At 44.9% G+C, this 12265-nt stretch overlaps 1 protein-coding gene across 2 annotated transcripts in view; it reads left to right on the plus strand.

Moving 5' to 3' along the window:
• LOC126542462 (uncharacterized) overlaps positions 1 to 12265 on the plus strand; it is a 106026-nt gene that overhangs the window by 41148 nt on the left and 52613 nt on the right. For both annotated transcript variants that reach the window (XM_055077262.2, XM_055077261.2), the window contains one exon: positions 3457 to 3834. In XM_055077262.2, coding sequence (XP_054933237.1) covers positions 3457 to 3834 — 378 coding nt within the window. The remainder of the gene's footprint in view (positions 1 to 3456; positions 3835 to 12265) is intronic.

Here is a 12265-nt window from a genome sequence, read left to right on the forward strand (position 1 = left end):
GATGACAAAGGACATTGCGCGTCTGGGGCGTAAACTGAAGAAAGCAAGACGTCAGCATACAAAACGTCTTTCACAGACCACAGCCGATAAGATTTCCGCACTACGCCAGTCGTTACGGGACTCTATCAGTAAGGCTAAACACTATTTCCATACTGTGCGTATGAAAAACTTTCTTCTCTTATCTCCAAGTAAATTCTGGCGATATCTCGTGCCGCGCAAGAAATCGGTTCTTGGCCTCTCTACAGATAGCGCGACTACGTACGACAAGTTAGAAATTGCACAAGCGCTCAACCAGTACTTCAGTTCGGTATTCACACATGACGACGGTTTCGCACCACAGTCCTATTCCATGGTTGATTTACCTCCAATCACTGACATTTGTGTAACTGAGGAAGGCGTGTTAGCTCTTCTGCTCAACATAGACACCAAGAAGTCGCCAGGTATCGATGAAATACCCAACACCTTTCTAGTCCGTTATGCTGAGTGGTGTGCAAGGTACTTAACCTTAGTTTTTAAGAAATCGCTAAAACGCTCAGAGTTGCCATCAGATCGGAAATTTGCAAAAATTACTGCGATTCCTAAAGAACGAAACCCGTCAACACCTTCTTCCTACAGGCCGATTTCTCTTCTGTGTACTTCCGTAAAGCTGCTAGAACACATCATCTGTAAACACATAACCAATTTTCTTGAGGAGAATCACGTTATCGATAACCGACAGCATGGGTTCCGTCGCGGTCTTTCCACTATTACTCAACTGATTGCAACTGTCCACGACCTGGCAGCAGCATGAGATAGGCAGAGTCAAGTCGATATCATTTTTCTTGATTTCGAGAAGGCGTTCGACCGCGTATCACATCATAAATTATTGTTAAAATTAAAACCCATATTAAAACACGACTGCCTTCTCTCGTGGATTGAAGCCTATCTTTCGCACAGGCGTCAAAGTGTAGTTGTCGATGGTGTCCTTTCTGATGCGGTCCCAGTGGATTCCGGTATTCCGCAGGGCTCTGTCCTAGGTCCCCTTTTCTTTCTAGTGTTCATTAACGACATTGCTGAAAACATACATGTTAAACTGCGACTGTTCGCTGATGATTATATAACTTATCAAGAAATTTCTAGTCCTGACGATCAACTTCTTTTAAGCGATTCCCTATCTACAATTGAAAACTGGTGCTCGACGTGGCAAATGACTGTGAATTTGAAAAAGACCGTAGCAATGACTGTCACACGTAAAAAGAATCTCTTAAGTTTTACATATCGCATAGCCAACAAACCTCTTTTAGTCGTAAATACCTTTAAATACTTAGGAATTCACATAACCTCTGATCTTCGATGGAATGTACATATCTCGTATATCGAAAAAAAAAGCCCTAAGACAACTGCATTACTTGATGAGAACACTAGCTCAATCTACTCAAGAAATAAAGCTTTTAGCCTATAAAACCTATGTACGACCGCTATTAGAATATGCTGCGGCAGTATGGGATCCCTGGACCGAAAGTAACAAAGTGAAACTAGAAAATGTCCAACGCAAGGCAGTCAGGTTTATATTTAATTGTTACAGCTGGAATATAAGCCCAACAGCCCTGCTGCACACCGCAGGACTCGAACAGCTGGACATCCGACGTCACCGCGAACGACAAATTATTTTACTTATGTTATCATAATAAAATAAAACTAGAGGAAGGCATTCTAGTTGAGCCCCTTACCCACCGCCCTACGCGTTCCTATCATTCCAAAAAGGTCGGCGCAATCTTGTGCAAAACAAATGTTTTTAAATACTCTTTTTTTCCCCACACCATTGTTCAATGGAATGATCTGCCTGGAAACGTGGTCAGTTCCGAAACGGTGAACTTGTTTTTACAAGCCCTGAATGAACAATAGGGCACACATGCAATTTGTTTTGAGTCGAGTGTTTTGTTTTTTGATTCTACTGTGTTTTGCACTCCAGCCGAGTCTCGTTGTTTGCTTCTTTTGTTGCAATGTACGTTTTCTTTGTTCCTGTTATCTCTGTACCCCACTCCTGCCTAAGGCTTGTAATACAGGCCGGCAGTATTTGCTAAATAAAATAAATAATAAATAAATTTATGGCAACTTTAGTGTATTGGGAGTAAATCTTTGTTTTTCCGAATGAGAAAATGTTTTATTTCTGTAAGAAAGAATGAGGTGTGCGGTACTCTTGAAGGGACACTAAAGGCAAATACTAAGTCGATGTGGACTCCTTAAATACCTTCCAGAAATCTCGCAATGCTTGTAGTGTGTCAAGAATATATTTAGTTTACGAGAAAATTGCATCTGAACACCTTTTGAACACCTTTTTCGTAATTCAAATCTCCCGCCACCCAACCAGGGGTGCATATGATGTTGCATACACTATCACCACCCTTTGCTGCCATCGGTGAGTTAAACGGCACCTGACAGACTGGGGTACCGAGCCAAGAAAGACCGGTGGATTCGCTGCAGCAGCTGCTTTTTGGTCAAGTGGCCTAGTTCGTCCGGGCATCCTGCGACATCACATGGAAGTTGAATTCTCTGCTACTTGCAGCAATTTGTGCAAGTTCTGCGAGCCAGCAAAACCAGCGCATCACTACGTGATAATGAAACTACTGAAACACGAAAGCGTGGGCGGTGCAGAGTCAAATGAAGACTAAACCTTTCGACTGTCTGTGTAGTTGTCAAGGGTAATTTCAATTAGTTGCTTTTTCTACAAATGAAATAGAACTGGACAAGTAGCATTTTATTTTACCTTATAATACAATACAAGGATATTTTTTTTTGTAGTGAGCGGTTGAGTACTAGTGACACAACTTAACTGAGGAGTGCTTTCATCATCGTTCGAATACTTGAATGTCCCAAGGGAGTCTCCAATCATGTCCTGCATTTACCTCAATTTCTCAATTATTAAGGCTCTGTTCGCAATAATATTGACGCCTCAGAGATTCTTGAGCACTAATCTATCAATTAGCTTGAATTAATGTTTGCCTTTAGTGTCCCTTTAAGGACTTTTCTTTTTTCAAGTCATGGCAAACGGGTGCGCGTTACAATTGAGCGAGGTTCTCGTTTTTCTCTTTTTGGTCATGAAAAACAGGTGCGTGTTACAATTGAGAGCGCATTAGAATCGAGTAATTATGGTAGATTCTGATGGGGCCGGAATGGGAAAACACTCGTGACCTATGCTTATGGCATAGGTAAAGAACCCCAGGTGGTCAAAATTGATCCAGAGCCCTCCACTACATTGTCTCTCATAGCCCAGTGTGAGATTTCAGGACATTAAACTCAACAATAATTTATAGTTTATAATGTTTGTGTAGTTGTCATATAGTCTGCTAATGGCTACAAGTGTGGGCAGCATTCGTGGCCGATTTGAGGCAGGGAAATTAATGAATCTGTCTGTGCCTGGCAGTCTTTTATTTAAGTCTAATTGCCTTTGTGACCTCGCTCTTTTTTATACTTCAGGTTTGTTACCTTTGCCAAGTACCAAGGGTGTGCAGAATGGCAACAGCTTTTCTCATAAAGGCGGCAATTCAGAAGAAAGCTGGGACAATGGGTCGTCTACGCCTAGCGTTGTTCCTGACGTACACTCTTCCTCCTCCCTCTCCATGCCGATCCTTGATGGACCTCCAGCGCTTTGTCGAGTCTTGGATGCTCGTAGGGCTGGTGACGTTCCACCACCGTTGATCCGTGTCAGGGATGGTCGACCGTCTACGGCTCCCAAACGAGCTGTCATTCACATACCTGAGCACAGTGCCGCAAATGGAGTGGACTTGCAGGATGGCCCGCCTCCTCTGGAACGTGTCCCAGCTCAGGGAGCCCATGGCAGGCCACAGCAAGAAGGTTAGTATCTTTTTAACCAGGGCTATGCTTTTTCTATTCAAGGTTCCTTCACACAACATAGCATCCAGCGTAATTCCACCATTCTGAACAGAAATTTGAGGTTAATGGCCCGGCATGGCACAAAGGTTGTAGCCATCGTCAACCTCTTGACTTGCTCGCAGGTTATTGCAAGAACCCCTCAAGCTTTATCTTTACTATATTTTCTTGGTAAAAAATTGGGCCTGAAAATGACCTTGAACAAAGGCTAAAAAAACTAGAAACATGTTTGTTTTTCAGTTGCCAGAACTACATTTTAGACACCTACAGCATACCACCAATGGCGTAGTTTATGTTGCATAATAGAGGTGGATGCTGCTGATGCTGTGATGTGATGGTGGCCCAAAAGTAGTCTGAATTACAACACTAGTTCAACACCAATCGTGTTTAAAATAAATTCTTTTGGGGGGATTGTGACTTGCCCAGTTCAGTCGTTGAAGACACTTTGCTAACCGTCCGTCTCACCTGGCTTTTCTGATAATGATGCTTATGAGTGACACCGGTGTGGTATTCAATGCTTCAATACTACTCCTCTGCGGTTCACTGTGGCAACACATCTTGAAGTACTAATTGCCGTATTTTCTCTCATAATGATTGCACTTTCTTTCCAGAAAAATATGCGCAAAGTTGGGGGGTGTGTTTATTATGCGGGGTAAAATTTCGAGCAATTTCTTTTTTCGCGGCCACCTTTAAAAAAGTTGGTTTCACCTGAAATGCGTACCTTCGATTGCGATAGCAAATGTGTAGACAGCTACACGATAATAATTTCGTCGAGCGCATAAATTTGCAGACATTCACTTCAACGTAAACTGAGGGGCGAGAAAACAGCATGCTCAAAGGTATGAGCCGTCATCAACTCAGCCACCGATGCAGATTGCTTTGAAGATAGGGCGCGTCGTGGCTGCGCAATGCGCAGTTGCTGCCAGAGTAAAATCCGCACCCCCCCTCCATCGCTCCGGCACTATGCATGCGATGGAAGACGGCGTTTTTTCTCCTCGCTTTCCTCCCATGTATGCGGGAGATTGAGCTGCGCTCATCGGTGCCCCTCTGGCGTGGTTGTGCAATATGCAGTTGCCAGTGCTGCAGAGCACAAAGCCCCCGCCCCCTCCCCCCGCCTCCCTTCCCTTTTGCGTGACCACGTAAGATGGCGTCCGGCAGCAACGACGGCGGCAAAAATGTGCCTGGAGCACCAATATAATTGCTATCGCAATAACAGTTGGAGGCACGGTACGATTTGGTGTCCAACACGGTATCGGACACAATCGCACCCGCTGGACGCCATATCAGACGCCGAATCATACCGTGTGGCTTCTACTTCATGGCAGCAAGTTCAGGGTACGATCATTATGCTAGAAAAACAAAAAGCACACTTCTTGATTAGAAAAGTGGGGGCTGTGTTCATTACGTGAGTGTTCATTATGTGAGTAAATACGATATTGTTCGTGGCACCGGTGGATCACTTGTCATATTCTTCCAATGTGTCGTGGCCCACCATTAAATCACCAGGAAGTTGTGCTCCTTTCAAATTCCTCAGGGTGCGGACTGATGGTGCCACAAGAATGTTTTTTTTTCTGCATTGATTTTTAACAAAGATGCCGCTTGCACAATGTAGGAAGGCTCTGCACAGGGGAATAACTGCCTTGACTCATTAGTGATCCACGTTGCAGTGAACCTGTTAATAGTCTCTTAGTATCTGTGAATAAATTTGTGTAATTCTGCCCTTCAGTCAACATCAGTCACTTCCTTTAAGGGGGCATGTGGCTTTCGCACTGCATAATATGGCCAAAAACATCAATTTTCGGAAAATGACATTTACGGTTACTATAACTTCTTTTCGGTCTCATTCCGAAATATCTGCTCTGAAAACTACGTAGAAGTGCTTTAAAAAGTTTGAATTGGCCAAGGTGCCAAAAAATTTCCCCGTAGTCGCAAAATATGGCATGTTTCAAACCTCAATACAGTAAAACCTCGTTAATTTGAATTCTGCGGGGATGCTATGAAAATTCGAACTATACAGAACTCGAAATGGTGAAAGTCAGAAAAAAAAAATCGCTTGGTTAAGGCGCGTGTATAGTCCGATGTAGTGTGAGCGTGCGCACGCGCTATGTCATGTTAGTGAGAACAATAACGTCTATAGTTGAAGCACTGGTGCAGCCAACGAAACCAGACGCGGCCAATGCGGTCCGACGTGCCCGACGTCGAGACGGCTCTTGCTCCATCCATGCGTTTGTCGTGCCGACCCACAATGCATGGTACGGAGAAAAAAAGTGCCCACGCCACTTCGTCGGTGGTCGCAGACAGCCATTCAGCAAGGTGCACGGGTTGGGGATGGCTCCGCGCATGCTTCATAGAGAGCAGTGCTCAGGTGCGGCACGCACGTCCAGAAGGGATAGCATTTTGGCAGGCGCTGCGCAGAGCAAGCGGCGTAGCATGACTGGCCGCCAGCAACCGACGCTGAAAACGACCGGCGCTGAAACTATAAACGCAGCTTTGAGCCACCGATGCTCACCGCAGAAGCAAGAGCTGCGCTCTAAAATGCACTCGCGAAACACACCACAACCTGCGGCAACGTTGGTCTCCGTTGTACTTTCATAGCTGCACTGGCTGCACGCTGTTGAGTCCCACTATATCTATAGGTGGCATCCAAACACATATCGAAGCAACGCTTTTCTTTGAATAATAGCAGCGAATCTCAAAAGTTACGCCTTTTTGGTACGGTGAGCGCCGATGCACGTCACGGCTGCCATTTTTTTAGACATTACCTGGTGCCGCTTTTTGGCGGAACACCTCGTAGAGAGAGAGCATAGCCTCCAAAATGTAAAATGAAAAAAGAAAGAAAAAAAAAAGTAACGACGCAGCACCGCGTCCATGTTTTTACCTTAAGGTCTTGAGAGAGGCAGAGAACTGACCTGAAACAGAGGCATTGGCCTTGCCTGGCCTGGCGCAAACGCGTCTCTCCAGTCGGGCCTAAACAAAAGGCCGCACATGGAAAGATCAAAGCAGCACGCCCCCGCACGGCGATGCCAGCATCCCCAACCTGCTCTCGTGCACTAGCACTCTCCCCATCCACAATGGCGTGGAGTTCAAATTACCGGTGGTGGTGCAGATTTCAGTGTGAATTAGCGGGATACATTACATATTGCTTTCAATATGTTGTTGAACGGACCGTGGTGGCTACTTCGAATTATCCGAAATTTCGAATTAATGAGTTGTGAATTAGTGAGCTTTTACTGTACTGCTTAGACCACTTATAACAATACCACTTATAATGCAGAACTGGCCATACCAAACTCTACTTCAAACGCGCTGCTGTCAGTTCAGCCCGCGTGCCTGATCGCATGCCCAGTCCTCAATGGGTACCAATGTATCAGGGGCGAGCTTCCAGCGACAGCATGTCGTTTGGCACTACCGCTGGCTACAGCGTGCCTTGTCGGGAGTAGCGGACCAATGTTGCGGTTTTGTGCTGAATCAACGAAATGCATCGCAGTGGTTCTACAGCAGATGGAAAGTGCAGAAACCACTTCGACAACAAAAGTGAGGGCACAGATGGCACAGGCTGTACTTGAATGGTGGCAACTGGGTTCATGGTCTGCATGATTTCGACACAGGAGATCGGGCTGAGAAATTGAACTAGACACTGCACAGCATCTGAAATTTCAGTTTCCATTCTACGTCAGCTCTTTGGAGTTGGTGGCGGTGCCACGGGGAATTTCAAATAAACGAGCAGGTCTGAAATGCTTCATGCAAAGATTTTCAGACTACCTTTCAATGTTCGTAAATTTAAATTGATGCAAACGTCCAAGTCACATGATTCAATTCTCATATGCACATGGCTGCTTGGCCTACATGTTTTGCATTCGCAGCAATTGATGAATGTTTTGGTTATATAGTACAGTACCACTTATAGTATGGATATTCGTGACTCCGGCGACTTTTGCTTTAAACAGTCTATACTGTATCTTCGAAATGGCCCGGCTGACTGCTGCCATTCTGGTCTCGTCGGAAAGCGCATTATTATTTTCAAATTTGCCACATCACCTATCTCCTTCATACAGAAGGAAGTGCAAAATAAGCAAATGATTGAAGGTCAAAGGTCTCCGATCAGCCGCACCCGCCACGTGACTTAAGTGCTTCACCATTTATTTGACGCTTGCTCCGTAGGGGTATTGTCTGCTCTTTGCACCTCTTAATGTATTAACCACCGTGATCTCGATGAGTGTCAAAATGGGTGCGACAGGGACAACACACAAGTGCGTCCAGTACCCCCATTTCTGGACGACTCCAATACATGGCTAAGGCTTTCAAGCATCAGTGCTTCAGACCTTGCAACCAAGCGCATCACGCACACACTCCTCGAACCCGCGACCATGCACATTACGCACATACTCTTTCGACCCGTGGCTAAGTATTTCACAGATTGACAGTGCGGGCTCCACGACCAAGAACGTAGCGCACCAAAGTTAGGTTTTTATTTTATTTATTTATTTATTTTGGTCACAGTTTCTTGAACTACAATGCAACTCGGGACATTTCCGCTTTTATGGCTTGATTTGTTTTGTTCATTCACACCCAAATAGTGCGTCTGATGTGACGGTGCCATGAAAAATTAGAACTGCGAATGCAAATTTTTGTCTAAAAAAATAAAAAGGGGAGATGGGACGAAGAAAGGCATGTTTAGCTATGCTCACAATATTAACTGTTTCAAAACCACGGTCCGGATATCGTGCAAAAATGCACGATCAAATTGCGCGCGCTCTCAAGCGCAAAATTTTTGCGGTGGAACACGTGTTGCCATCTAGTGGGGTCGTTTCGCATCTCTAGTTTTCGTTTTTGTGTAATTCGCCTCTCTCGCGGCAGGCGGCAACGTAGGAGAGATTTTAATCTTGGGCGCGGCGGCGGCCGAGATTGAGAAGCATGGTGCCGACGTCGTGTCAGGCTGCGTGAAGAAAGAAGTGTCTGTTGCACGATTCAGCTGCTTCGACTGCGGATTTTTCTGATACAACGAGTAGCGAAGAGTCTGAAGATGAATTCTCAAGCTCTGATTTCAGTTTAGAGAGTGATCCAGCGTCGCGATTACCTGGACCATCAACTAATGTCCGAAGGTGAGTATTTATAGTTTCACTTTCCGCTCGCTCTTGAGTATTTACGCGGGATCACTATATGTTCTCATTATTTTTCTGTGTTTGGTAGGGTTTCCACAACCTACGGGAACGACGTCCTGCCCCTGTGGCAGAAGCGTATTCAGTTTTCTCCCAAGCGGGAACCTGGTGTGCATCTGACCGAAGATGTGAGTGTGGCACTCCGAAGACCCACAAAGAGATTCCTGACCTCCCTGGACTTTCCTTTTTTTCTCGGCCGAAGTAATCCAAACTGTTTGCGAAAACACCAATAAATATGCTTACACGAAGATCTTGGAGAAGCCCACTCATGCCCGTCCCGATGGGTCTTGGGAAGAAGTCACTACAAGTGAAATGAGAAAGTTCATTGGCCTCATAATCTACATGGGCATCTTGAAAGCACCACGAATCAAGCTGTACTGGAATGTGGGAAGCATCTATAGTGTTCTGCTGCCACCACGAATTATGCCGCGGCGTCGCTTCATAGCACTGCTTGCGATGCTACATGTCGCCGACTTGGACAATGTGACCCAGCTGTCAAAAGGAAAGCTTCGCTTCATGTGGTGGCTTCTGCAGCACATGAACAAAGTGTCGGCAAAGCCATTTCAGCCTCGAGACCTCTCTCTGGATGAGCGCATGGTGAAGTCGAAAGGGAGATCAGGGATACGGCAGTACATCAAGGATAAAGTGACCAAGTGGGGCTATAAGCTGTGGGTTCTTGCAGACCCAGTCACCGAATATACCGTGCAGTTTGCTGTATACACAGGCAAGCGCGAGCAGCCAGGGCCCCACGGGTTGGTTTTCGATGTAGTTTGCCAGCTGTGTACAGAACACTTTGATCAGGGCTACAAAATTTTTATGGATAATTTTTACACCTCCACACACCTGTTCAGTCACCTCCTCGATTGGAAAACATTGGCTTGCGGGACTACACGAAAAGACCGTTGGGGATTCCCTGCTGAATTGAAAGACACGCACTGGGAAAAGAAAGCTCAACGAGGTGAAATTAGATGGTTGCGCCACCAAGAAATTCTCTATCTACAATGGAAAGACCAACGTGTAGTAAACATGATGAGCACGATGCCGAGACAGTCACCGCAAAAAGAAGACGAAGTGGAAGTACCTGGACCCAAATTTCTATCCCAAAGCCTTTGCTAATTCACGATTACAATTCTGGAATGCTTGGAGTGGACAAATCAGATCAGATGATTGGCTACTACAATGTACTGATGCGCAGTGTCCGCTGGTGGAAGACTCTCTTCTTCCACTGCATCGACATAGCATGCGTGAATAGTTTCATACTATTCCAAGAATATCGCAAATTACATCCAGAAGTCCCTGTGCTGGCCAGGAATGCTTCCTTTGACCATTTAGCTTTCAGGGAGGAACTGGTGCAACAGCTTCTTCATTTTGAAGGAGCCAAGCAAACTCGTGCTCCTCCACCACCACCCGCGAAGCCTCCGCTTCACAAGCCCCAAAAAGTGGAGAGACGCAAAAATTGTGAACTTTGCTATCGACAAACAAAAAATGAGGTCAAGACTACTGTTTTCTGCAGTGACTGCAACACACATTTGTGCTTCAATGCTTCGCGGAACTGCTTCCTTGAGTGGCACAGACAGGGTGCACAGAAGTGAGTGGTGAACAGTGGTGTGAGAAATCACGCACAAAAAAAAATATATATATATACCTAAGCCTGCAAACTTTTTTTGCCTCAAAGTTGTCATACAGGTAGTGTAGCACATTTTGTATATTCTGGAATTTTTTTAGTGCTGCTTTTTACTTTCATATGCAAAAATTTTCAACTTTTTTTGTTTACTTGAAGAAAAAATTTGTATTTGGAGATTTGTTTTTCTGTTACGTATGCTATTTAGTCATTTCGATTTTTCTACAATAGAAGTCCAATCACTTAGCTTCATTTTGGTGCATGTTTCAACAAGATAGTGCAAAAATTTCATTGAATAAAAAAATATTTTCAAGCATGTATCAAAATTGCCTTCTTTTGGGCGGTCCCGAAAGAGTTAAACGAACTTTCCACTGCATTCCGTAAGCTCTCCTGGCCCTCACAAGGGTCACAGAAGAAAAAGTTTGTACAATACAATGTTTTCAAGATATGGTAACTGGTACAGACATTAGGCCACAAAAGCATCGGGTAAACCTTCACATAAGTGCTGGCATGACAGACATGCATGTTTCAGTTGGAATGCTGTCTGTGTACGAATGCCTTTTTATGTGAAACTCCTCAGGTGCTGTCTAGGAGAAAAATATCACAGTGCTGTCGAAAGCCTTCGTTTAGTCAACTGGCCATTGCTACAAGAAGACGAAAATGCGCCATTGAATGCGACAGAGACATTATGTGAGGGTTGCTAAGGGGTAAGCTTCCCAGCTCCACTAGAGACAAGGCAGTACGCAAATATAATTGTGGGACTCTTTGTGCTTTTGTGGAATATTGTGCAACATTTCGTCTGCAACCTGGCTAACATGCTCTTTACAGAGCAGTGGAGAAGGATGTCTTGGCAGAAAAAAAGGCAAGCAAAGCACTTCAGACTAAAATAATGCTTCGTAAGGAAGCCCTGAGATATCATCATCGTCATCATCATCATCAGCCTATTTTATGTCCACTGCAGGACGAAGGCCTCTCCCTGCGCATACGGCAGTGTCTGCCGTATGCGCTCCAATCTATTTTTATTCTGTAAATTTCCTTCTCATGATCAGGGCCCTCCGTGAGTAATTGACCTAGGTAAACATACTCCTTCACAGACTCTATAGAGGCTGACCGGCGATCCTGAACTCTTGTTCCCTTGCCTGGCTATTGATCATTATCTTTGTTTTCTGCATATTAACCTTCAACCTCACTCTTACACTCTCTCCGTCAAGGTCCTCAATCATTTGTTGTAACTCATCTCCATTGTTGCTGAACAGGACAATGTCATCTGCAAACCGAAGGTTGCTGAGATATTTGCCGTTGATCCTCACTGCTTGGAGTTGATCCTCACTGCCTGCCAACCTTCCCAGTCTATAACTTCTTCCAAGCATGTAGTGAATAGCATTGGAGAGATAGTGTCTCCTTGTCTGACCCCTTTCTTTATAGCTGTCTTCTTACTTTTCTTGTGGAGAAATAAGGCAGCTGTGGAATCCCTAGATATTTTCCAAGATATTTACATAAGCGTCCTGCACTCCTTGATTACATAATGCCTCTATGACTGCTTGTATCCCTACTGAATCAAATGCCTTTTCGTAATCTATTGAATTCCAATGACGGAGTCGAGTGGCCGACGGAC

This window comes from Dermacentor andersoni, chromosome 2 (assembly GCF_023375885.2).
Source record: "Dermacentor andersoni chromosome 2, qqDerAnde1_hic_scaffold, whole genome shotgun sequence".
Taxonomy (NCBI): Eukaryota; Metazoa; Arthropoda; class Arachnida; order Ixodida; family Ixodidae; genus Dermacentor; species Dermacentor andersoni.